Source organism: Eretmochelys imbricata, chromosome 19, assembly GCF_965152235.1.
Source record: "Eretmochelys imbricata isolate rEreImb1 chromosome 19, rEreImb1.hap1, whole genome shotgun sequence".
Taxonomy (NCBI): domain Eukaryota; kingdom Metazoa; phylum Chordata; order Testudines; family Cheloniidae; genus Eretmochelys; species Eretmochelys imbricata.
The window spans coordinates 9,513,745-9,539,838 of record NC_135590.1 but is presented as its reverse complement, the minus strand read 5'-3'; the positions used below and the strand labels follow the sequence as shown (position 1 = coordinate 9,539,838).

Here is a 26,094-nt window from a genome sequence, read left to right as displayed (position 1 = left end):
CCCAAGAGAACCCTAACTTTGAGGATTCTATGCTCCCCCCCCCCGCCATGCCTGGTACGCTCCTGTCTCGGTGGCACCCCAAATCACCACTCTCAGCTCCCTACCTCCTGGTGCTGCTTCTTCTGGGTCACTTTGATGGGAGGTAGCTTGGTGACGGCAGACACTAGGAAGTTCATCAGGATGTCTTCACAGTTGGAGAGCTGATCGATCAGGCTCCTCAGGCTGGCAGGCAGGTAATTGGTGAAGAGGCTGTGATAATACCTGGCGGGGGGGGGACGGGGGGGTGAGCAAGGCAGAGACTGTGATAATATCTGCGGTGGGGGTGGGGGGGAGAGACGGGAGGGGTGTCTCAAAGAGCATGAGCCTGCTGGACCTGCTTGTACATTTCCGCTGCGCTTGGCTTTGCCACCGAGGGACCATCCCGTTCCCCAAGGCTGGGGGTGGCCAGAGCATGTCCCATGGGCCAAAGGCCTCCTACAGTCACAATGCAAGTCCCGGCAGCTCTCTCCTTCCACATGGCGCCACAGGCCGGGGTGGAGACAGGCCCTGTCCTTGCTCTGTGTTCCTTGCCTCTCCTCTGTTTCAGAGGACTTTCCCCAGCCACGAATGCTCAGGCTAATGCACCGGCCACTTGGCTGGGCAGCTTCATCCGTGGCATGGATGAAGGCTGCTCTTTGTGAGCTGAAAGCAGGAGACCCACGTTCTCCTCCCGCCCTCGACCCTCAGGCCATGACTTTCTAAAACGGGCACCAGTCGAAGCGCTCCTGGATGCACAGGGCTGGGTGCTCAGCACTCCCTGCATCCCGGCCACTTCTTCAGGTCCCTGCCTATGGATTTAGGGAGCTACCTTTAGCCTCCTCTTTTTCAAAAGCTTGGCCTAGGTCTCCCTATTCGACATTGGTGAGGCCTCATCTGGAGTACTGTGTCCAGTTTTGGGCCCCACACTACAAGAAGGATGTGGATAAATTGGAGAGAGTCCAGCGAAGGGCAACAAAAATGATTAGGGGTCTGGAACACATGACTTATGAGGAGAGGCTGAGGGAGCTGGGATTGTTTAGCCTGCAGAAGAGAAGAATGAGGGGGGATTTGATAGCTGCTTTCAACTACCTGAAAGGGGGTTCCAAGGAGGATGGCTCTAGACTGTTCTCAGTGGTAGCAGATGACAGAACGAGGAGTAATGGTCTCAAGTTGCAGTGGGGGAGGTTTAGATTGGATATTAGGAAAAACTTTTTCACTAAGAGTGTGGTGAAACACTGGAATGCGTTACCTAGGGAGGTGGTAGAATCTCCTTCCTTAGAGGTTTTTAAGGTCAGGCTTGACAAAGCCCTGGCTGGGATGATTTAACTGGGAATTGGTCCTGCTTCAAGCAGGGGGTTGGACTAGATGACCTTCTGGGGTCCCTTCCAACCCTGATATTCTATGATTCTATGATTCTCTCTCCCTGTCCTGGTGTCCAAATGGAGGTTCATAGAATCATAGAATATCAGGGTTGGAAGGGACCTCAGGAGGCCATCTAGTCCAACCCCCTGCTCAAAGCAGGACCAAAGCAGGTTAGCCCTACTGAACTCCTTCCCGGGGCATGGGGCTCGATTAGTCCGTTACTACATTGCAGGACCACTTCCAGCACATGGCCAGGCCGGGCCCCGTTGTCCTGGACGCTGCACAGACATGTAGCAAATGGCAGCCACCGTCTCAGTCGAGGGTAAGTGCTTTGAGATCCTCAGCTGTAAGGTGCTATCTAACCGCAGGCCTGTTATGACTGAAGCCTCCATGTCTGGGCTATAGACAGTTCCTACCACTGGGTGGCTTCAAGCTAGTTCATCTTCCAGTGGAGCTTTTGGGTGGAAGAACAGAGCCCTCCAGCGTTCACTCTCCCTGGGACCCTCAGGCCGGAAGTTCTGGAGAAGGTGCTTTACCTGTGATAGAACGCAGCTGCGGTGAGAACCATGGAGAACTCATTGGTCCACTTGGAGGTGTAGCCCCACTGGCTCTGGTTGGAATCCCAGAAGTGACTCCGCATGGGGAACCCAACGATGCGGTCAGGGAAACTCCTCCACACCACAAAGGCAAAGTCAACCTGGGGAGCCAGACGGAGAGAGGTCACCACCAGAGCAGGGCCGATTAGCAGCAGATCCGGAGACAAACGCCTCCATCATTTGGAGGAGAACACTGCGGAGAGCAGAACTACCCTGGCTAGGACAGAGCCCATCTGGATTTGACCCACTCGATCTTTACCACCATCGCTACTCTCTGCGAAGAAAGGGCACGTCTTCAAAACATCCTCAGTACCTCTCCGAGCCTCGACACCTTGTGCCATGCAACCTGCACCTCCCTACTCCCTTTAAGGACATGGATCCTCTCCCCCAAGCCACACCCCAACCAGCTAAGAACAGAAACGCAATGCCTCAATCCTCGCCTGCAAGCCAGGCTGCCTGCTGCCATGTGATCCTGCCGGATCACACGCGGTAAGCACCCTTGGGCCAGGCGTGTACTTGGGTGGAGGGCCTGCCGGGCACAGCCAGGTGTCTCAGCGAGAGACGTGGGTGATTCAGCAGGTGGCATGCTGCCATGTGGGTTTTTCCTGGAGGTCTCTTATTCAAGTACTCAGCCAGCCCAGCCCTGCTTAGCCTGGGAGATCTGGTGCCCCAGCGTGGTAAGTGCCAATGACCCGGCGGGGGGCGCTGTGCTGGAGAGATGTAAAGCAGAGCTTCTGGCTGCTCAGGGGCCAGGGCACTTTTTGTAAGAGGGGGGCATTAACCCCAAAGTCCTGGCCAGATTCTAGCTTGATTATTATTACAGGGTCTATTCCCACCACAGTTTATTTGCCCCTCCTGCCCTCAACTCGGGCCTGATCCTGCGATGCTGAGCATTCTTTGGAGGCCCTGGGAGTTGAGGGCACTCGGCACATCACACGACCTGTAGAGTTGCTGTGCCCTGTTGAACTCCTGCCACGTTCCAGCCGAGAGGTGGCTGCACTTTCCATGGTGCTCTGGGTACAGAGGCGGATTATGGTTTTGTGGGGCCCTGAGCCCCACCCATTCTGCCTGCAGTCCCACCCCACCCCCTACCCCATGGGGTCAGAGCACTGGTTGAGCTGGCAGAGCCGGACAGGGCAGGAACACTGGGCGGGCAGAGTGAGTTGGGGCACGGGGGCGCTCATTTTTCCAGGGTCCCCCGGTTGGCTGGAGCCACTCGGGATAGGCCCCGTTGGCCCAGTGGCTAATCCGTGGACAGCTTGTGAAGCCCCTTGAGACCCTGCTCTCCCACAAGGCATCTTTATCTAGGTCTCTCCAGCCCCGGGTCTCACCTCGCTGGTCGACAGGCTGGTGTGTTCATCCAGGCTCAGCACCGCATCCGTCCCGATGGCCGAGTACGGGAAGAAACGGTCGCTTACCTGGAGCGAGAGGGAACAGCAGAGTCAGGAAGGGGGCCAGAGCCCCTCCCGTCCCTTCCCCATCCCATGGAGAGCGCAGGCTAGTGCAGAGCAGCGGGCACCTGCCGCTGAGTCCCGGCTGGGCCACCGCTGAGCCGCTCCCTGATGCACAAATCCAGGCTGAGGTTCTTTGGCCGCACGTTCCCCGGCTGCACGTTCCCCTGGCCCTTGGGAGGGCCGGGCTGCCGCAGCACGGAGAGCAGCAGCCCCACCGTGCACCGGGGGGTGCATAGCCCGTTCACAGCCCTCCCTGTCCCGCCCGAGAAATCCCGGGACGGCAGGCCCACAAACAAACCAACCCGGCGACTGCTTACTTTCCGCCGGCCGTGAATGACTGTCAAAGGCACTGCTGTCTGGGGCCATTTCCCCCTCGGTGGGGGAGGCTTCTCGCAGCTCCACAGGACTAGGATCTAAAATCAAAGCCGAGGGCGCCTAGGTCAGCACATGTGGGTGGCTCTGTGTGTCTGGGAGGGGGCGGGAGGGTGTGCCCCAAACCCACAGCCTCCCAGTCCTCCCACCCAGCTGGAAAGTTCGAGCCTGGCTCACAGCTACCACCCTCGCTTTAATCAAACAAACCCGGGCGTCACTAGGGGCCCAACCGCTCACCTGTGGCTGCTTTTAACTTCTACTTGCTATGCAAATAGCTTCTAATTGGAGCCTGGAAGTACTCTCCCAGCTCGAAATTAAAAATCGTAATGCCAAGGCTGGATGCTCCTGCCCGGGGCTGCGGGCATGGGGCGAGGTCTAGTTAAAGAGGGTGATTAATAAAGGTACATAAAACTCTTCCCTCTCCCATCCCTTTGCCCCAGATAAACCCTTTGGGTCTGATTTTCAGAGGTGCTGGGGCCAGCTCCAGAACTGGTGTCACTCCATTGGAGTCACTGGGCCCGAATCCCCCAGCTGGCATAAATCAGTGTCACGCCATAGGTGTCCGTGGGTCAGATCCGCACATGGGGCGATTCGGCATCGCTCCATTGAAATCAGTTGGGCCAGATCCTCCGCAGGTGTAAATTAGCATTGCTCCGTTGGTGCGAATGGAGCTATGCTGACTTCCGCCAGCTGTGGGCTGACTTCCTGGTGGAGGTTCGGGGGCTCAGCACCTCTGCTGATCTACCAGAGCCTTTCCGTGGCTTTCTGGGTCTCCATGTGCCGTTGTCAGAAGTGGGTCTAAGGCACCATGGCCCCAGATCCAATGCCTGCTGGAGTCAATAGGGGCCCTTCCAGTCAATGCAGTGGGAGAGGGGTTCAGATCCAATCCAAATGTTCCCAAAGCCCAGGGGTACCTGGTTCGGGCCTGTCTCTAGTTCTAACAGGGAGAACAAAGCAGTAGCTTGGGCCCTCGCCTTCTCTTCCGCAGTGCTAGAACCCAGGAGCGTGGCTGGAGGGGGGGGGGGGTTAACCTTTGCCCCTGACCTGGGCGCAGTGCTGGGATCTGGAGACAGTCTGGATGAGCTTGAGAATGGGCTGGGAGAGGGAGACCACAGGGGAGACGGCCCGGATGAAAGCTGTGAACTTGCCAGAGGGGCTGGACCCTGAAAAGGGAGAGATCGGATCAGTCAGGGGTTCCCAAGGGAAGCGCCAGGGCACACCCGGGGTGGGCGGAGGGAGCGGTTCCTACCGTGCTGCAGGTGGTAGAAAGGGAAGTCACCGAGGTGGGTGGAATACTCCGGCAGAGCCAGCAGCCCCCCAGGCAGGGTGTTCCACAAGAACTTGGGGCGGGATTCTCGACGAACTATCCGATCCTTTATTATCTGGTGGGAGATAGAGACTGCTTTCATCACCCTAGCAGCAAGCAGGCGCATCAAGCCAGCAGTGCTCAGCAGAGGAGACAACATCCAGTTGCAAACCCGGGGCTGGGGAAATGCAACCCAGGCCCCCCAACGTCACCCAAACAAAGGGTGTGCTGCATTCTGCAGCATGGCAGGACCTGGCTGGCCAGGGAGTTGTGCAAACAGAGTGGGGGGGGGCGTTGATTTGGGGAGGGAGGGATCATACCCCTGAGTTTTTGCCCTGAGATTCAAATCAGCATGAAACTGATTCAAATCCACCACAATTTGCCCGACTTTGTCACTGAATTTTGCCTGGCTTCCATCTGAAACCATCCCTCAGTCCTGAAAGTTGGGGTGGTGGGTGGGGTCCTGCTTATATTGTACAGTGGTCAATGCATAAATCCCTGATTCTCTTGCCGCACCAGCTTTACCCCAGGCTAACGGCACTGACTTCAGTAGCGTTCCTCTTGATGTACACCAGTGAGTGGAAGCAGAATACAGGCTAAATGCGTAACTAGGAGACGGGCTGAAACCAAGATGGGCTCTAGAACTGAACTGCTAGATCTCCCATCTCTATCCTGAGATGAACAAGCCCCCCCAGGATTTCAGAGCACTTTGGATCCAGATGCTGAGCCCTTTGCTCATGCTGCCACACTGACTTCAATGGGGTGGGCTGGCACCTCCCCAAGGGTACAAAATCTGGCCCTGGACCTCGCTCCCTATTTATAGCAATGAGCAGACCTCAGAAAGTCGAGCTTTTGGTTTGGCTGAGCGGCCAAACGTTCTGCTTCGAACTATCTCAGCCTTGCTGAGCAGCAACAACAGGGCTGGAAATGGCACAAAACCAGACTTCCTGGCACTTCCTTCTTCCGACCCAACCGGAATAACTGGGAGACGCGGCCTCCCTGCGGCCCATGCTGGCAGGCTGCTCAGAAATGACGGTGACAGACAGATGTCAAACACTTTTCTGTTTATCGGCGGGGGTTGAGCCCTGGATCTTGACACGATCGCACACTTCTCCTTTCTGATGGGAGGCTTTGTGTAAAAGATAACGATGAGTCTGGGTCTTGCTCCCAAAGGGGAAATGCCATTCAAAAGACTCACAGCCTGACAGCTTTGCTGTGTGTGAATTTAGCATTGGGCAGAGGGGTGGCATGGATGGCCCTGGGGCCTGAAGGCCTCTGTTATCATTGTTACTATGACTATTTGATTTAGCTGGGGATTGGGCCCGCTTTGAGCAGGGGATTGAGGTCCCTCCCAACCCTGATATTCTATGACTATTATATTTATGTACTGTGCTGTGGTAGCACCCAGGAGCACCAGGACCCTGGTCTGCTAGGCACTGTACAAACAGAACGAAATATATCCCCTGCCTCAAAGAGCTCACCGCGCAAGTGTGAGCTAAGAGATAACAGGGGGAGAAAGACAGAGAGGAGGGAGCATTGAACAGTTCAAGGAAACAATGAGATGTTGGCCAGCGATCTCAGCCCACCAGTTGCCTCACCATAGGGCAAAGGCAGGGCAAGCTTCCCCCGCCCTGTGTGTCAGGGGCTTGTTGGGATAGATAAGAGAGCACCAGGATTCCAAATTCATCCCTGGTGCAACATAGAAGATTAAGGTTGGAAGAGACCTCAGGAGGTCATCTAGTCCAACCCCCTGCAGTGGAGTTACACTGAGGATGACTTTGGCCCTGGGTCTGCTTGAGTTCCTGGCCTTGCTGAGATCATCAGTTTTGGGGATGGTCTCTCTGGAGTGGCAACCTGTCCACTGGGAGCTGCGCTGAGACCCCCCCAGGCTCATTTCACAGGTGCCGCTGAAGAGCCAGCAGATAGTCAATTTTGGTCATAACTGAGCTGGGTGAGATTTGAACCTGTGGTCTTGAGGGGAGGAGAACAGGATAAAGGCAAAGAGGGAGACAAGAGAAGGAAGCTTGGTACATAATGAGCTAGAGAACCTATTTCTTTACTGGCTTATCCACAGCCATCCAGCGATGCCTGAAAGGAAGAGAGTGGTCTCTCTGCAGACAAAGGGCTAATGGCCCATGTTCCGCTCCAGGGAGAAACTGGGTTAGAAGCCAACCATGGGGCAGAGCTGGGAAGCCCTGGTAGATGCTGTGCGGCAGCTGGCTTCCTGTGGTCAAGGCATCCTGCTTATCATGTCCAGTTAAAGTCTTTTCTTTCCATTGAGTGACTCAGGAAAATGTGAGTTCGAGTGCCCAGAGTGGAGACAGTAGGGATTTGAATTGCCCTGAAGCCAGAAGGCAACAGGTCCGTGGGCAACATCTGTTATTGTCCCCTTCCACTTAGCTGAACAAATTCATCTTTCTGTCCAATCACAGCTGTTAACACAGGGACCAGAGCTCTGAGCCTTTCCCAGCCCTATGCAGAAAAGTCCACCAAAATATTGCCCAAGGAGGCTGACACAGGCTCACGCTCCTCTTGTAGAGCTAGGCAAGCCCATCAGCCGGCACCCCCGCCCCACACCCCACAGCACCCTGCTGGGAGAGGCTGGGACTGGAGTAGCTAGGCACTCCCCCACAACCAGCACTCCTGCCCCATTCCCTACAGTGCCCCCTAGTGGCTGGCACTGTCGTAGCGATACATTTCCCATCCATCTACTCACTCCTGCACTGAGCTGGTGCCAATCCCTCTGCCCTGATCTGCTCTCTCCCCCTACGGGATGGAGACAGGGTGGGATTTGCCACCACCCTGTTGTTGTTGGTCCCAGCTGTTGTTGCTGCTGCTTGCCTGTTTAAAAAAACCCAAACTACGTAGAACGGTCACCAAGGGAGCTGCTGCGGGAGAGATACCAGAAGCTTGTGGCTCACCTCAAGGGTGGTTTGCACTATTTTCTCCACGGAGGAGAAATATGCTTCCCACAGGAACTGGGTTTGCTGCTGGAACGCCAGGATCTTGTCACTGGGGATACAGCGAACGGTGGAAGGAATCTGAGCAGGACAAAAACCACAGAAGTGGGGAGACAGAGAGAGGGGACGGGGTTAGTAAGGTTTATGCAGCCAGGCAACGTATCTCCTTCTGATTGTGGAACTGGGGAGCCAGGCCCTAACCCTGGCCAGAGGGTTAAAAACATTTTAAGCAAAACCAGGCCTCGATCCAGCCACCCCACTACCCCCAGTGGAGCAGGTGTGGGGGAGTGGGTAGGTGGATCTTTGGCTTCTCCCCCTCAGCGTGCCAGCCAGCACAGCTGAGCTGTCCTGGGGCTCACTGGAACTTGCTGCTGGTATAGGCCAGTAGCAAATTATTACACACCCAAAGCAAGGGGGAAGGGGTTTGTTCCTCCCAGGGCTACTCCTGGCAGGGGGAAGCTTAAATGCCAGCCGTTGCTCAGACTGAGCCTAAAGGTACAATCTAGCCTTTAATGTTCCGTGCAGATGTGCACAGCAGGCTTGTTTATATAGGGCCTACTCAAATCCACTGTTTTGCGCTGACAAGGGCATAAGCCAGGCACCATTTTCCATCACCTGCAGGCAATGCATTTTGCAGCAAAGAGCGAGTTTCTCTGGTGTCCCCTCAGGCCTTTGATTAACGCCTCTCTAGCTCTCTCCCTTAAGCCGCCCCTGTGGGGTGTTAATGAGCCTTCCAGTCCTGCCTGCCCTCCCCCGAAGTCAATAGCAAACTTCAGTGGGAGCAGCGCGGGGAGGGCTCTAAGCCAGCTGTGGGAGGGTGAGGCAGGACACATCTGCCGCGGGAGATAGGGGACAAGGGTTGGGAGAGGGGACGACTGGTCGGCCAATTTCTGATGGCTGGCTGCCCTGTCCGGCTCTGTTGCAGCCGTCGGCTAACGGGTGATCCACCCGTCCGCCACCAGAACAGGGAGATCCGATGGCCAGTAATTCTCCGGTGCTGTGAGCGAAAGGCACTTCACACCATGGCACTGTCTGCTGTGCCACCCTGTGCCAGGCGCTGCGTTACCTGCAGGAGGAGCCTCTCGTCCCCGACAATGGCCGATTTACTCCAGTCGATCACTTCGGAGAATGGCAGCTCCCAGCCGTTACTGAGCAGCACTGGGATGCAAGCAGCCTGGATGGATGAGAAACAGCAGACAACCACGCTCATGAGACCCAGGCCAGTCAGCCTTGTACCCACCAGCTCAGGGGCCGACAGCCCGGCCCCTGGGTCTGACGGGGTGGGGGAAACAGGAGGCCTGAGGGAGGCGCACAGCAGCTGGCTAGTGATATTGGAAGCCCAAATAATTTCTAGAGAGCCCCCTTTCAAAGACTGCTTTCGTCCAAGACCTAGGAGCATTAACCCTGCTCACGGCCAGCCCGAGGCAGGCATGATTTCCTCAGGGACCCTCCTGATGGCTGCTTCTCTACCAAGGGAATAGACAGGAAGGGCTAGCGGCAGAGGGAGGGGATGGGGGTGGGGGAGTGGAAGGTGTCAGGGAAGGGGATGGAAGTGGGAGAGGAGAAGATGGGTAGAAGGAGCGAAGAGGAAGGAGGAGGGGGAAGGGGCACTGATCTCTGAGGAGCAGAATTGGAGACGTTGAGATAAGTGTGTGGGGTGGGGGAAGGCTCAGGCTCTTGCCCTGCTTCTCTCTCTCCATTCTCAGAGGCTCCTGTGCCCTGGGATTGGGGTGAGGAGGGAAATTCACGGACTGACTACAGACATTTCCCGCTGTCTTGCCCGCAGTGGTACCTGCAGCGCTTCCAGGAAGCGGAAGGAGCCCAGCCGCCTGCCGCGGGGGATGATGCAGAAGGTGGAGTTGTGCAGCAACTCCTGATAGTCAAACCTGGGAACAAAATGCAGCTCTGGTTAGAAACCTGTGGTTAGAGCTCTCTTTTCCTTCCATGTGCCACAAAGCTCCCCCACCCGCCTTGTCGACTTAAGTATCCTCAGCGCTGTTCTTGTATTTCAGTGGCAAGACCTCGAGGATTCATATACGTCACTCCTAGAACAGAGGTGGTCACAAATAGCATGCAGGCGTCCTCTCCGTCACAAATCTGAGCACAAATACCAAAGTGCTGTTGCCAGGGAGCACCTCCGCCTCCAGAATTGACTCCAGTTGGAGAGACTAAGGCAGGGAGCACCCTCCCCGCTGCTTGCTACAGCTCCCCCAGAAAGAAACATCATCACAAAACACAACACAGCGGTTTCTTCCAAGACTAAACGCTTGTCTGCCAAAAAAAAAAGAAACTTGTAAGACTACGTGTAACAGCACCATGGTTGACCACTGCCATAGTAATATGAAGGGGCATTAATGAGATGGTTACATTTATTTAGGATGAAAATGTTTGGCACCATGCTGGTCTTTTGGACACTGTTGAATAGGGAGCAGTCGATAATGTGCCATCTACCAGCCGGGTGTCATGTAGCGGAGATGCTTTGGGGCCACAAAGATCTCTTTTAGAGGCGTGCCAGCCAGCATCACATGCAGCTGGTTCACTGGCTGGAGCCGATGACCTCAGTGTGGTGACAGCACAAATGCTGTAAATAAATACTCAGAAACCAAAGCCAAGAAAGGCATTACATTATTATGATTGTATTACCATAGCTCCTGGGTGCCCCAGTGATGAGCCAGAACCCCAGTGCGCTAGGTGCTGGACAAACAGACGGTCCCTGCCTCAAAGCTCACAACCTAAATCCCATTCTTATCCCCAGAGGGGGCTGCCTCGGAAAGCTTAATATGCCTTAGTGTTTGTCAAACCCTCAGGATTCCCCCCTCCATGCACCCACGCACAAAGCCACTATCATCGTCCCCAGTTGACAAAGGGGGAAGCTGAGACAGAGGTAGAACTAAGTGACTTGCCCAAGGCTAAAGAGAGGTGTCAGTGTCTGAGCTGGGATGAGAACCCAGGTGTTCCTGGGTCTCAGTGTGTTTAGATCCTCCGGCAAGGTGGCCTGTGATCATCCAGGCATATGACCACAGCGTGTTGGAGAGGAGATGGTTGTGTGGAAAAAGCATTGGTGTGAAACTCAGAGGAGCTTGATTTAGTGGCTGGCTCCTCCATTGGCTCGCAGGTGACTGCAGGCAGGTCTGTGCCTCTGTTTTCCATCTGTGAAATGGGGCTAATGAGATTTCCCTACCAACCAGGGGTGTTGTGAGGTTAAATGCATCAGTGCTTGTGAAGTGCTCAGACACCCTGGTGTCGGGGGCTGTGATAAATGAAGGGGGCTCCCTTTTATGAACACCCAGCCAGCCAGTTAGCTATAAAATCCCTGTTAGTAGCTGTTCTCTATTTGCTTTACCTGTAAAGGATTAAAAAAAGTCCATAGGTAAAAGAAAGGGAGTGGGCACCTGACCAAAAGAGCCAATGAGAAGGCTAGAACTTTTTAAAATTGGGGAAAAACTTCCCCTTTGTGTCTGTTGTTGTGTCTGGGAAGAGGGGAACTGTGAGAAGCTTGGGCCAGGTATGAAATCATCAGAATCATACCTAGAAACTGCTTATTTGAAAACTCAGCTATGTAGGTCGATCAGGAAATGTCTAGAAAGACGCGATCAGGTTTATTTCTTATGGCTAGTGGACTCCTCTGTGCTAACCCCAGATGCTTTTGTTTGCTTGTAACCTTCAAGCTGAACCCCCAAGAAAGCTAGTTTCGGTGCTTAATTTTTGGAAATTGCTCCTTTAAAATCTATCAATAGCCTGAGTTTTCAAATGTATTTCTTTCTTTTTGTTTTTAATAAAATTTACCTTTTTTAAGAACAGAATTTGAATTTTTGTGTCTTAAGAGGTTTGTGCACGTTTTTTAATTAGCTGGTGGTAACAGCTGATTTCCTTTGTTTTCTTTCTCAGCTCTTCCCCGGAGTGGGGGTGAAAGAGCTTGAGGGTACCCCACAGGAATTCCCAGGAGCGCCTTCCTGGGTCCTAAAAGGGGTCTTTTGCACTTTGGTGGTGGCAGCATCTACCCATCCAAGGTCAGAGAAAAGCTGTAACCTCGGAAGTTTAATACAAGCCTGGAGTGCCCGGTATTAATTTTTAGACTTCTTGCGGGCCCCCACCTTCTGCACTCAGAGTGCCAGAGTGGGGAACTAGCCTTGACGGGGGCCGAGTGACCAGAAGTGACCTATTGTGCCTATCTCAGCTGTATGTTACTTTAGACAGGGGCTGCGGAGTCCCATTTAAAGTGGCAGGGAGCACAGATTTTCCTCTGCCGCCTGACCTGCCACCGGCCCATGAGCCCCTACACCCACCCCCTCTACATTTGAACCAGCGGCATTGCCACCTGGTGCACAGGGGCACAGGGTCACTCTGGTTTGGCCCAGCCAAAAAGTGCCCTCCCCCACCCCAGCCCTGCAGCCTATGGCATGGGTTCTCCACCGGGGGGCTGTCAACCCTCCCTTCCTTTTAGCTAGATTTAACAGGGAGGTCCTGTCACAGTCTGGAAAGCTTTGAGAACCCAGCCCTCCAAGGACCACCTGCCAATGGAGTGCCCCCTGCAGCAAGGGTTGCAGAAAGGATGGCATTGAAGCCACTTACACTGGCTATATGCACTCTCGGGAATGCCCACCCCTCCATGCCCGGAAAATCCCTAGAAGGGGAGAGAGTCCAGAACTCTCATCAGACATCAGCGTCACTTGGGCTGTGTTTTAAGAACCGGTTTGTAGTTGTTTGATTTTGTGTGGCGAAGAGTCGGTCGAAGATCAGCCCTGGAGACTGAAGTACTTTATGTTTCCACAGAACAAGCACAATATGAGCTGCATCAGGCCAGTTTCCACACACACACACACCCACACACACACACCCCGCTACCAGCATGCCTCAGCTCTGAGCTGGAAACAGACCACCCTTTGGGAATAAAAGGGGAGTTCAGTTTTCGTGGTCAGATCAGTCCTCAGCATCACCCCCGAGCCTGCCAACCAGAGGGGGGCAATTAGTGCCAAATGCCAGGGTGGTTTCTGTGGTGTGGAGGTTGTGGTGAGTTTTTACACTGGCCAATTGAAGCCTAGAGTTTAGGTTTGTAAAGCCTAATATTAATGCAAATGGTTTCATGAAATTTGATTTTTTTTAAATACCAATGAAAACAATATTTTGTCTAAGCTAAACATTCCTCTGCTATGTTGGCAACCCAGCCGGCCCTGCAGCCTCGTGCTCCTGAAAGTGCAATTGACTTAAACCGGAGTGCAGCTGACCAGGCTGTTTCCACAGTCCAAGCTGAGTAAAATGCAAACAGCAAAGAACTGGAATCCATTGATCAAAGTAAATCCAATTAGTACAAATTCTCTCAATTTCCGTAATCTCTGGTGTCACTGAGAGCACAAGAGATAGTACTCGTATTTCTTAAACCCTTCTAAGTTACTCTTGGAGCCCAAAATACTGGGCCAGATTTTCTGCTGTGCTGAGTTTCCAGTCAGTGCAGTGGGTGGTATAGTTGATTACTGTAATCAACTCCCTGATTCTCCGTTGGGCCCTGTGAGCCACCATAGGTTAGAGCAGCCTGGGGGCTGCTCTAATTTGCACCATCTGGCAACAGTCCTCAGGGGCCAACAGACTGCCTGCATGGTATTGGAGCCAACTACACTGGTTCTTTGCCCACAAGGGAGTTCCTGCCCCCTGTGCCAGGAGAATCCCCAGCAGGGGTGAAAGGGCCAAATCCTGTCTTCTCTGTGTCACCATGGCTGCATGCTGGGTTGGAGTAGGTGCAGTTCCTCTGACCCTCTATCTCTTGTGATGTTTTTAGTAGAACCATGCTCAGGGCCCGATCCTGCAAGGTGACTATCTAATACAGGCCAACAGGTTTGAGGCCATTCAGTCCCTCTCAGGAGACACTCAGCAACTTCCAGGTTTAGGCTCTTCAAGTGGCATCAGCCCCTAAGGGAACTTCCAAGTCCCACCCTATTTAAACCAGACTCTGCTCATCTTTCCTAATTCTCTCAGCGTTGTCCTGGTCGGAGTTTCTCTCCTTCCCAGCCCTGTTCCCACAGAGAGCCCTCAGATCTGGACTGTGATATTACAGACCTCAAAGAAAGGTGAGCCCTTCTTCTTCCATGTGATGCTGAATCCCGGGAAGCTGCTCACCCAACGAGCGTACGCCAACAAGCTGAGTTGCGAGGCGTGATACATGAGGAAATGATAGAAGACATTTGTCAAACAGGAGGGGATCATTTATCAGAGGGTCCTGATCTCAGTGAGCCACAGGAAAGCATGATCCTCAGTGTGATGTACAACTCTTTGCAAAGTGTGGTCCTGGTCCATGATTTGGGGGAGCAGGGGGCTAACACAGTATAAAAAATAATAACGCTGTGTAGAAAGGGAGATGTGGCCTGCACGCAGAGGGGCCAGAGGCACCAGGGACAGCGTCACACAGCTGTCCTGTTGGCTGCTACTGAGAAAAGTTCAGACTGTAACTTGCCCTGCCTGCATGCACAGAGAAGAGGGACTCAAGGGTCCCTCTTTGCCCCCCTGTGCCAGCTGCAATACTGTACCTGTGGGACAAGGACATGGGGACTCTGTGCTGCCAGTGGGGGTCAGAAGCAGGCGTGGCTTCAGGGCACCCCACCCCCACGGTGCAGTGGAAGGGACAAGACACACTGCAGAGGGGAGCGTGTTTGACTTCTCCACATCCTGAAGGGGAAGGGGCCGGGACGGCTCCTCTGCTGGCTCCTGCCCTTTGCCGCTGCTTCCTGGAGGGCAGCCGTGTTTGTAAAATGTAAATTATAGGCCGCATTTTTTTATCTTAGGGATGCTGGGAATCCCAATCCTTGTTTTGTGGCTGGAGGACTAGCGGTAGATATGCCCAATGGCCTGTGATGGGATGTTAGATGGGGTGGGATCTGAATTACTACAGAGAATTCTTTCCTGGGTGTCTGGCTGGTGAGTCTTGCCCACATGCTCAGAGTTTAGCTGCTCACCACATTTGGGGTCGGGAAGGAATTTTCCCCCAGGGCAGATTGGCAGAGCCCCTGGGGTTTTTTCGCCTTCCTCTGCAGCATGGGGCACGGGTCACTTGCCGGAGGATTCTCTGCCCCTTGAAGTCTTTAAACCACGATTTGAGGACTTCAATAGCTCAGACATAAGTTAGGGGTTTGTCGCAGGAGTGGGTGGGTGAGATTCTGTGGCCTGCGTCATGCAGGAGGTCAGACTAGATGATCATAATGGTCCCTCCTGACCTTAAAGTCTATGATTCTGTGATTCTATGACTTCAGCAACACCCCCGAAAGGCAGACAGGATGCGAGCTCACTGTGGGCCAACGTGCTTGGTCACACCCATCACCTTTAATAATACCATGATAACAGTGCCGAGAGGCTCGGCTGAAATCATGGCCCTATTGGGCCAGACGCTGCAGCACACAGGAAGCCAGAGTCCCTGTCCCAAAGAACTCAGAAGAAAAGAGACAAGAACAAGGAAGAGTTATGAGTAAAGCTGGGTGGGAAGTTTTTGATGAAATGTTTTTTTCATTGGAAAATGCCACTTCATTCAGAAGGTTTCTCAGGTCCAGGATGGAATTGCGGGGGCGGGGGAGCAAGAGCACCACCCCAGAATAGCTACTTGGTCAGGGCAGTTGCCTGGAATGTGGGAAACCCAGATTACTTGTACCTCAACCTTCTGCATCCGAGGGAGTGCCCTAACCTCCAGGCAACTGGCTATTCTGGGGTGGCGCTCACTCGCTCTCATTAATTTTGCGAAAAATTTCAAAATGTTTTACCTCTGCCACGGAACTAAAACAAAAGTCAAAACCTCAAATTTTGTTGTGAAACAGAATGTCTTGTTTCCGACCAACCCTGCTTATCAGCCCATGTTCCAGGGGGGAAACTGAGGCACAGGGAGACTCAACAACCAGCCCAAAGTGACACCAGGAGTCTGTAGGAAAGCCAGGGAATTGACTCCAGATCTCCCAAGTGCCAGTCCATAGGACGGCCCTTCCACTCAGAGGGGAACATCAGAGGAGTGACTCTGGATTACAGCAGTGTAAAGCGGCGAGACCAGAATGAGGCCCGTTATACACCTCGCAGCCTCATGCCACCGGGCGTACTTAACCTTCGCAGACAGAGCCATGCGGGACACATTGTTAAGCAGATGCAGCCAGGCATAGATCTCAGAACAGTCCTGTTCACAGAGCCGTGCACTCCCCTCCCAGAGCCCCGTGTATGGGGGCACAATGCAGCTTTCTGCTGGGTAGGCCCTGGGAGCGTTCCTGACAGGACAGCCCCATAAAGCAAGGTGGTTTCTCCGCCCCTGCACGTGGAGATGCCTAGATCAGGAATGAACACGCGTCCGAGCTGAGTTTTCTTGCAAACTGGGCACGTGCTCCTGGGCACATGCTCCTGACTCTGTTCCCCACTCCAAGGACTCAGACTCGGAGCCAGGAGTGGGACCCAGTACATGGGCCCCTGGGTCGGTGGGAGGTGCAGCGTGGCATGGGGAGGAATGGGGGCCTGCCAGCTGCCTGCTGGGTGGGCGGGGCTGCCTGCCTGGGCAGGGTGATCTAAGGCACGGAGCGGAAGATGAGTTGATTCTGGGGGGTGGCAGAGTATCTGGGGCAGACGCAGCTTTGGAGGAAGAGCGTTTCTGGAGACGGCAGCAGGAAGAAGGCCAGAACTCAGGCTGGTCCAGGCCCTGTTTATTCTGATGACGTTTCTTTACATGGCACAGCCTGCCTGGAACAAAACTACCCCAGGGGCTCCCTCGTCCCACCCCGATCCCACTTCTCACACCCCAGGTTAAATACCCCCCTCCCTGCACACTCACCTTCCAGTGCTCCCCCACTCCTCCGCCCCCCTTTCCTTACAGTCACTCCCCACCCCCGTCAATCAGCCAAGCCGGACTCTGCCTGCTTATCCTGGTGTGAATCGAAAGGCACCCCCTGACTTCAGCGGAGTTACCTTCCGGGTGACTTGTACCCGGGCATAACCCAAGCAGAAGCTGCCCCGTGTGAGAGCTGGCACGGCAGCAGCGAGGAAAGGAGGAGAGATTCCGTCTGAGGATACTGGGGAAAAAAAATCCCTTTGTCCCAGGATATTTAATGTCCACGTAAGGGCAGAGGCAGAACTGGGGGATCCCTGCTCCTCCCAAGCCCAAGGCAAAACCCTCATTGCTTTTGATGAAGGCAGCAGGCCTCTCCTCAGACCTCGCTGGCTCACGTCTCATGTAAGACCCTCCACCCGCCTCGAGCAAGCTGGGAGCCGACTGTGGGTGTTCCAAGGAGTCTAGGTATTTCCAGCCTGCTGCTTCCGTCTCCCAAGCCTTCCCCCGGTCGCTGTTTCTCTTGGATCCTCATGTATGAGTCCCAGGCTCGTCAGCCTCTTGTCCGCCCTCTCTGCGTGCTCACTTCCCTGCGAGCCCTGGCAAAGGTAAAGAACTTCCCCAGCATGATCCGCCTCCCCCACCCCCGGCTAATTCCTTGGAGGCCGAAGGCCGGTGCCTCCTCCAGGTGACTCCCCCTTCATTAATGTGCCTGAAGTGCCCTGGTTTGAGGGTGACTGTTTCCCCTTCAGTGTTTCATTCTCCAAAGCTCAGCCCCTCGCTATGAAAGAGGTTTCTGTGCAGCTGGCCTGTGAGAGGCACATTCATGGCTGTGTCCCTGCAACCGCACCGGAAAATCCAGTATTTATGTTCCTTTTGGACAGACCCACCTTTCTGTTTCTTCTCTAAGCTCCACCAACAAGGAGGGAAGGGGCAGAAAGAACAAGGAGCCACTATTTCTCGGGCTGCGCCGAGCTCAGCTCCTGGTAGCTTGGGAAGGGGGGAAATACACCTCTGGCATGTAACATCCAGGGGTGTGTTGGATTGGAAGGGTTCTATGGGACCGACTCAAGGACCTGCTCTAGCCTAGCCAGAAAAGGGCTGTGCTCCTGCTTAGGGGATCAGCAAAGACATCACACCCGTCTGAGCAGTCCACATGTCATGACATCACACCAGCACTGCATCGAATGATGTCACACCCAGCTGAGCATTCCGCAGGGATGACATCACACCCACACCAACGCTGCATAGAATGATATCACACCCAGCTGAGAATTCCATAGGGATGACATCGCACTTAGCAATGATGTCACACCCGCCTGAGCATTCCACAGGAATGACATCACACCCACCCTAGCACTACATAACAATGATGTCACAACCATCAAGAATTCCACTGCGACATCATGCCTGCCCTAGCATTGCCCAGCAATGATGGTGCACCCACCCAAGCATTGTGTGCTGATGCTATGCTCCACCCTGAGAATTGGATGACAGTGATGTCATGCTACTGACTGAAGCATTTCATGGTGATATGACACCTGCTCAAATATTAGGGGATGATGTCACAGTGGCCTGCGCAATAGGTAGTGATGACAGCACACTGGCCTCAAAATCATGTATCCCTGTCTCACCCAAGCGAGAATAAACAAGTCAATGCTCTCTCGCTCTCTCTCTCACACACACACACACACAATCAGACCTTTTTCCGTTACGCCGCTGTGTTATCCCAGGTCTCACTGCAGGATCTGAGCAAATCACACACCAAGGTGGCTTGTTCCACCACTCCTGTTACACTTGCACCAGTGACCCCCCCCATCACCTTCAGTCTCCCGTGTCCCTGGAAATCCCCACCGTCTTTCCCTGCCCCTTCCTAGGACCCCATTCTTCCCACTCAGGCCCTGTCCACTCTGTAGCTGACCCCAGATTCTCACGTTGCTGGCTGGGCTCGAGTGTGGGCAGGGCTATTTTGAGCCCTCTACGCTCCCCACGCTATAGATCAGAAGGGTGGATTGAGGCTCCATCCCGGCTGGGCGAGCGTAGGTTTCAGCTCACTGAGCTAGCAAACAGCATTGCTGTCTGCACTCACTGAACCGTGCTGGGATAACCCTGTTCAAGCACGCTGCCCAGAAACCAGCATTATCTCTGCCGTGCTCACAAGCAGCAGGGCTGAAAGATTCCCCATCCCTCCCCAAGTCCTGCAGGGGCCGTCCCTTTGCCTGAGAGCACTGGGCAGGCACCAGGACATTGCCCTGACTTTGCAGCAGCTTGGTGATTTGGTGCAGCGGCAGAGAACGCCCCGTGGCTGGTCCTCGCTGCCTTTGCCCCAGCAGACTGCAGGAGAAAGGGCTCCAGGCTGGAGGGCCTTCAGCTCCTACTGCGGCTGCCAGTGCTTTAGCCGGTGTTCTCATGCCGCTCGCGTCGAACAGTCCCAGCACTGGCAAGCCCAGCAGTCTGCTCCTCTTGGCCTGGCTTGCGGGTTTGGCTGGAGCCTTGCTCAGGGAGGTTTTCCAACCCTGATCAACAGTTTGCTTTCTTTAAATCCATATGGCCCTGAGCTGCCTTTTGGATTGCAGCCAAGGGAAAGTCACCGGGTCCTGTCAAGGCTCCTGTCTCGGTGACGCACAGAGCCCTGGATGGATCCAACGCCTCTGAGCTCTGAAGGAGTTTGGAGCCACCTCCCAACATTGGGTCTGTCTGTGCAGCAATCGCAGGGAGCGACTGCAGCGTGAGTAGATGGACCCGAACTCGCTTCAATCTAGCCAGCCCGGGTACCAGAGCATGAAGCCACAGCTGCCTCTGCTTCACCCTGGGCTGCCCTGCGAGCAATCACCCGGGGCTCTGGGCAGGTTTGTCCCACCTGTACCGAAGCGTACTCGGCCATGGCTTCACCACGCCGGGACTCGAAGTGGCTACATTAAAGCTAGCTCTGGAATGTCAGCCCAAGCTGTCATTACATCCTGTGATTGCAGCACAGACCATAGGCACGGACTTTTATTGGTGTTCAACCCCGCTCCACCATGAGGTCCCACCCCCACTCTGCCCCCTCCTCCAAGGCCCTGACCTCACTCTGTCTCTTCCTGCCCCTGCTCCACCTCCCCCCCCAAGGCCCCTGGCTTGCACATGGCTTCTCCACCCTCCCCCAAGCACCTCCCACCAGCCGCAGACCAGCTGATCGGCAGCGCCACGGAACAGCTGTGGCTGCTGGGTGCTGAGCACCCACTGTTTTTTTCCACGGGGTGCTTGAGCCCCGGAGCACCCACGGAGTCAGCACCTCCAGTATAGACATACCTTTTGTTGCTAGCCCTTATGGGTGATGTCACAAGGATGACTGGCCCCTTTAAGGGGAGATGGGGCCAGCCACACCTGTGTCATAATTATTTCGCTGCTTCCCAGCCTGAGGGGGTGGGGTGAAATAGGGTCAGGTGATAGCTTAAGGGACAGCTGGGCCTTATAAAAGGACTGAGGGAGCAAAGTCTGGGTATTAGCACTGCAGAAGGCTCTGAGCTAGGTAGGGGCTGTAGGAAGCCAGATGCGAGCCGAGCCGAGCCGAACCAAACCGAACCGAACCCCGGGAGGTAAGCAGGCCATGGTCTGAGAACACCGGGACTCTGGCAAAACCGGGCTTGGGGGCGGAGTGCTCCATACCAGAGCAGGGGAAAGACTCACAGAGGGCCCTAAAAGGGTTTGGTCCCAGCGCTGAAGACCCACAAGGACCTTTTTGTTTGTTGGGGCTGTTTTTTAGGTGGCTCTGTACTCCCTGGGAGGAAGTTTGGGGTGTTTGCAACTTGGCTGGAGGGCTAAGCCACAGCTCCAGCTCTGAGCTGTGTGTGGAGAGCCAAGAAAAGCCACTTTGGGGAAGGAAGTTGAGGCAGGGAACGCTGGCAGGACCATGCTCGCCCAGCAGGCGTCATACAGGGCAGGGAGATTTTCAAAGTCACGGAAGTGACTTAGGTGCACAAGTCCCCCTGAAAGCCACACTGGTGCATCTGAAAATCCCCCCCTACCTGTATAACAGGCCTGAGCTCCCCTCCAGATACCCCATAACTTAGGATTCAAAGCCCCCATGGGAATTTGGAAGCCTGGCTGCTGTGCACTTTTTCCTGGGGGACCCAATAGGGCTGCAGGCGTTCTCTGCACACCCCGTTCAGCTTGGAACCATACAGCCAGGCAGGCTTTCACAGACCCAGAACGCCCCACCCCGACACAGCGGAGGAGCGCTTCCCTCTGACAGCCCAATCCATTTCACTCATTTAAATCTGCATCAGCCTAACCCTTCCCCGCTGATGGCTCCTGTCAGCGGGTCCCAAGCACGTTCTGCAGGCAGCTGGCTGGATTTGGTAAATTAGCCACAGCTGGGAGTTGATGTATTGACAGCATAAAGTTTATGAACAAAAACCACCTCCAGGGAATTCAGCCAGACTCCTTGGATAGATGCTGAAAACCCCATTGGCTCATTTCAGCTCATTAACAACCCTGTTCTTACTCGCGCTACCTGCAGAGATGGAGGGTAACTTAAAATAGGCTCTCAACAAAAATCCCATTCCCATGAAATGTCATTAGCAAAGGCCAAGGTCAGTGCTTTCTCTGCTGATTGCCCCCCTCTGTTCTGCTACAGCTCCCAAGCCAGGGCGAAGGACAGCTACAGCCTCGGGAGCGAGAGTCTCTCTCAAACCCCCGGATGCATCTCTGGGCTTGCAGCTACTTTCCCTCGTTGAATGCTGGGACTTATGTGGCAAACTGGCTATGTTACGTCCTGGGCCAGTTGCACCCGTGTCCTTCGGGAGCTGCTCCATTGAAACGATCCCAGTGTAACTAAAAGCCGAATCCAGCCGGCTCCCCAATTCTGATCGCTTGTGTTAGAAGAAATGTCAGTGCTGCCCTTATACGCCGGTGTGGGTGACAAGTTCATTACTGAGCTCAAGGCAAGTTCCAGTGTAAATACTGACGTGTCCAGTGGCGTTTCTGCCCAATTCCCTGCGAACACCAGGCATGATTTTTGAGGCCCTATTTTAATTCACTTGGGCCAAATGCTCCACTGCCTGAAGTCAACCAAGTCACAAGGAATCTCGGGGTTATGTCTGCATGGCCATGGAGCTGTGGCAGGCCTGGGTCAGCTGACTCTGGCTCGTGGCACTAGAAAATGACAGCGTAGATATTTGGGGATCGGGCCGGAGCCCACAAGAGCAGGGGAAGTCTCCGAGCCCAGGCTCGGCACAAGCCCAAATGTCTTCACTGCTGTGTTTAAGCTCAGGTTGAGTCAGCTGCTCCAGGCTCTAAGACTCAGTGCTGTGGGGTTTTATCACTGTGTAGACACACCCTGGGGAAGCACAGAGGGAGCCGTATCCCCTTCACAGAGGGTTTGGTGTCCCATTGATGCCCCTTTCAAGACAGCAGCAGAAGTCGCGTCTTCTCGCTCCAGCCCCGTCCCAATGATTCTGCGGCAGGTGCGCCTCTGCTCAGCACACAGTCTGTCCCCTTGTGTCCACGCTACACCCGCTCCCCGCTTGGCAGGACGCTGCTCTCCATGACCCCCGTGTAAATCAGAATGACCCCACTACAGTCTCTCCAAAGAGGAGCTGAGACCAGGAACTGGCTATTTAAAAAGAGATGCTAATGCCAGGCTGGGGAAAGATGCTGGCGTAACAGCCCTGGAGGGCTCCTCAGAGCAGAGCAGAAGCAGTCCGCACCCCGCCGACGTGCCTCGGCTCAACTGTGGGGCTGAGCGGGGAGTTCAGTTTCCGTGGCGTGCGTGGCCCCAAGGCCTGGGCTGCCAACAACGCAGCCACTTAGCGCCCCTTGTTCTGGCGGCGGCTTGGTGGTGATGATTGTTCAGATGAAACTGGCTTGCATCTTACATTTCCGTTCCAATAGGCCACTAACCAGCTATCCGAGGGCAATGACTTTTGGCTGCTGCGGAGGGGGACGGGATTTGAACCAGTGAGCTGGGGGTGAAGGCTGTGTAGACGGAAGGATGAGCTTGGGGTTAAGGCTCTCAGGTGGGGCTTATGAGGGCTGGGTTCCAATCCCAGTGCAGCCCCAGACTCCCCGAAGAGGGGCAAATCATTTAATCACAGTTCCCCACCTGTGAAGCACGACTAATACAGCCCTGAGATAAATCACCCATGTTTGTCAGGTGCCCACCCACTGTGGGGATGGAGCCCCTGGATGTAGAGTGCCGTTCCTTCTCGCCCTGCCGCCTGGACCCAGTAATCCACAGGCCAGTAGCAGTGGCTAGTACCCGCTGCTTCAGGCGGAAAGTTCTCTGTAGGTGCCAGCGATTACCTTTCAGACGGAGCCTATCACCGAACTTGTTTACAAGGCTACAAAAGTGAAACTCTCTTCCCTCCCTCCCCCCAAAAAATGATTGAAGCTTAAATGCCAGCCGCAGTCTGTTCGGGCAGGGCTGCTTCTCTCAACTCCGCTGCTGGCGCCTCCGGGGGAAAATCCTAATTAGCTGGTAAATAAAACCAATCAAAGCGCTGCCCCTGGATCCTGTTCCTCTTTCAGATCCTAAAACAAGCTGGCAACGTTCATTGCACTGAAAATCTGAAAAACTCGGTGGAATTAAAATTTTGAATGAAATGACAAAAAAAGTTTCCCTTTTGTTCAAAGTTTTTCATAGGAAAATATTTCCAGCCCTATTATTCGCCTGCAGTAGTGCCTCCATCAAAGCCAGGGCCTCATCGTGTTAGGTGCTGTACAAACACACCGTCAGAGAGAGTCCCTCCCCTGATGAGTTTGCAATTTAAATGGATACAACGGACAATGACATGAAGGGCATAGAGCAAGTCTTAGCAGAACTGGGATTAGAACCCAGCTGTCCTGTCCCCTAGGCCACTGTGCTAGCCATCAGACCAGTGGTTTTCAACCTTTTTTCATTTGCTGACCCCTAAAACATTTTGAATGGAGGTGCAGACCCTTTTGGAAATCTTAGACATAGAATCATAGAATATCAGGGTTGGAAGGGACCTCAGGAGGTCATCTAGTCCAACCCCCTGCTCAAAGCAGGGCCAATCCCCAATTTTTGCCCCAGATCCCTAAGTGGCCCCCTCAAGGATTGTTCTCACAACCCTGGGTTTAGCAGGCCAATGCTCAAACCACTGAGCTATCCCTCCCCCCGCAACATGGTCAGGTTGAAAACCACTGCTTTGGGCCATACTCTTTCCTAATGTTTTTTTAAAACCCTCAAAGGAGGAGAGTTCAAGTTTGCGATTCTAGCGATTGCAAGGTGTTTTGCCGCTGAAAAGGAATGACCCCAACAAAGGTGACATTTCAGCTCGATGGGGAAAGGGCACTGGGCATGAAACAGCTGTTGCTATAAACATGCAAGAGCCAGGGCGATTTCTGTAAGACGTGGCATCCAAACTGAATGTTCTGCCATTGCCATGCTTTCAATTTGTGGCATAACTCAAGATCCAGGGGCTCCGTGAGTCTCCAGAGAAGCAGCAGCCAGCTCTGGCCACTGCTGAATTTTAACCAAAGATGGCCTGAAAGGAACCCAGATTCTTTCTCTGCACTCTCAGAGCCCCAGGAGACTGGGACCGAGGAGACTGCAGCCTGTGGTTTACGTTGCCGGATTAAGAAGTAAAAAAATTTCCCCTTCCAGAAACATGCAACTAACTTCAGGCCCCGGCTTCAGCAAAGCGGCAGGGAAGAGGGGTCTAAGTTTCACTTGGAAGCGCCAGGAAGGAAAGTGGCAACTCAGGAGTTGGCTGTTACCCTCATTCCCATCCTGCTGGGAATTTATACCATGGAAAGAAGAGAGAAGGGGAGATCTCATGCTTCTACAGGGCCAGAGAAAAAGGGGTATTTGTACCCAGAGAGAGAGAGAGAGAGCGGGAAAGGGGGGTGTTTTCAGGGCTGTCAGAGGTCAGCCTTATCAGCCAAGGAAATGAGAAAGTGGCAGCCGATGCTGGCAGGGCTGAGGCCTTATGGAAACACTTTGCTCTTGACGTTCTGTGGTTTCCGAGCAATAATATCCTCAGTGCTTCCCTGTTTTCGTACAACCCGAGGGACATAAACTCTCTGATCTCTGTTCATCCGCTCCTGTCATTCAGAAGCAAAACAGCAGGTCTGGGATGAGGGGCCAGGGGGTGACGACGGTGGGTTTCACTAATTGGATCGAGAAGAGCTTTTCCAAAAAGCGTCGGGGGGGGGGGGGTGTTGGTGTGTTGTTGTGTTTTTTTTTTTTAAACCAGCGTTCTTCCTGCAGCAGAACAAAGATGCTACAAGACGTGCTTCATCAGGGCACAGAACCTGTTTGTGCAGGCAATTCCCTGCGGCAGAGGGGAGCCTGAGCTGCTTGCAAGCCCTTCCTCTGCTTGGAGCGTAATCTGGAAGGAGGCAGGTTACATGATACATGCAGTAACATGCATGTGTTACATACAGTTGGAAAGTTAGAGCCAGGCAGCTTGTTGCCATGCTAGGCCCATGTTTCCCCTGCTAACAACGGGGCAGCCACTTATCTAGTCTCGCTTCGCTTCTAGGGTGAAAGGGGAAATACTCCAGACCTCTAGAGTAGGAGACTGAACCAGGAACGGGAGTGAGGGTCTGGTACAGCCCTCTCCGGCCTCTGGGAGCAAGAGGACTGGGCCTGGCTTGTTAGTTCTGAGCCAGTCTCACCAAATTTGGGGAGATGGGTGGGGTGTCCTTGATGTCACTAAAAGAAAGCCAAATGGGAGGGACCGAGGATTACTGACTAGCACCCCAGATTGGGAGTCAGCTAACCTGAGATCTGTTCCCTACTCTACTACTGACTGACGGCATGACCAGGGGAAACTTGCTTCATCTCCACATCCCCTCCCACCTATTAAGACTGTAAATTCTCCAGGTCAGGGACTGTCTCTGCACAGCACCCAGAACAACGGGGCGCTGAGCAAGGTTAGGGTTACTAGGCCCCCCTATAATGGTGGTGATCTGCTTTTGATCTCAGCCTCCTCAAAGATTTGGGGGTGTTTAGAGATGGAGTTCTGGCTTGGCTGCATCCTTACCATGTGCACGTTCCATACGAATTCTAGGCACTATCCACTCACCTGGAAGAGATCTCTTCCCCCCCCCCCCACTTTGAGGAAAGCCCATATTCTTCTCATCTTACTAATGGAGAAACTGAGGCAGGAAGCGGGTTAGTGGCTTGTTCACAATTACATCAGTGCCACAGCTGAGCAAAGGACCCAGGTCTCCTTGTGCCTTTAAGACCATTGCGGGATCAGTGGTTGCAATGAAATGTGCTTGGCTAGCTAATGAGAAC

The 26,094-nt window shown here is 54.0% G+C and overlaps 1 protein-coding gene across 1 annotated transcript in view; it reads right to left on the bottom strand.

Annotated features, from left to right (window-relative positions):
- The window catches only part of EXTL1 (exostosin like glycosyltransferase 1), a 46,354-nt gene that overhangs the window by 1,700 nt on the left and 18,560 nt on the right, over positions 1–26,094 (bottom strand). The window contains exons 2-10 of the mRNA XM_077838009.1: positions 9,861–9,954; positions 9,135–9,242; positions 8,030–8,149; positions 5,052–5,184; positions 4,847–4,965; positions 3,748–3,843; positions 3,308–3,394; positions 1,917–2,077; positions 105–261 (exon numbers count right to left, since the gene is read on the bottom strand). Coding sequence (XP_077694135.1) covers positions 105–261; positions 1,917–2,077; positions 3,308–3,394; positions 3,748–3,843; positions 4,847–4,965; positions 5,052–5,184; positions 8,030–8,149; positions 9,135–9,242; positions 9,861–9,954 — 1,075 coding nt within the window. The remainder of the gene's footprint in view (positions 1–104; positions 262–1,916; positions 2,078–3,307; positions 3,395–3,747; positions 3,844–4,846; positions 4,966–5,051; positions 5,185–8,029; positions 8,150–9,134; positions 9,243–9,860; positions 9,955–26,094) is intronic.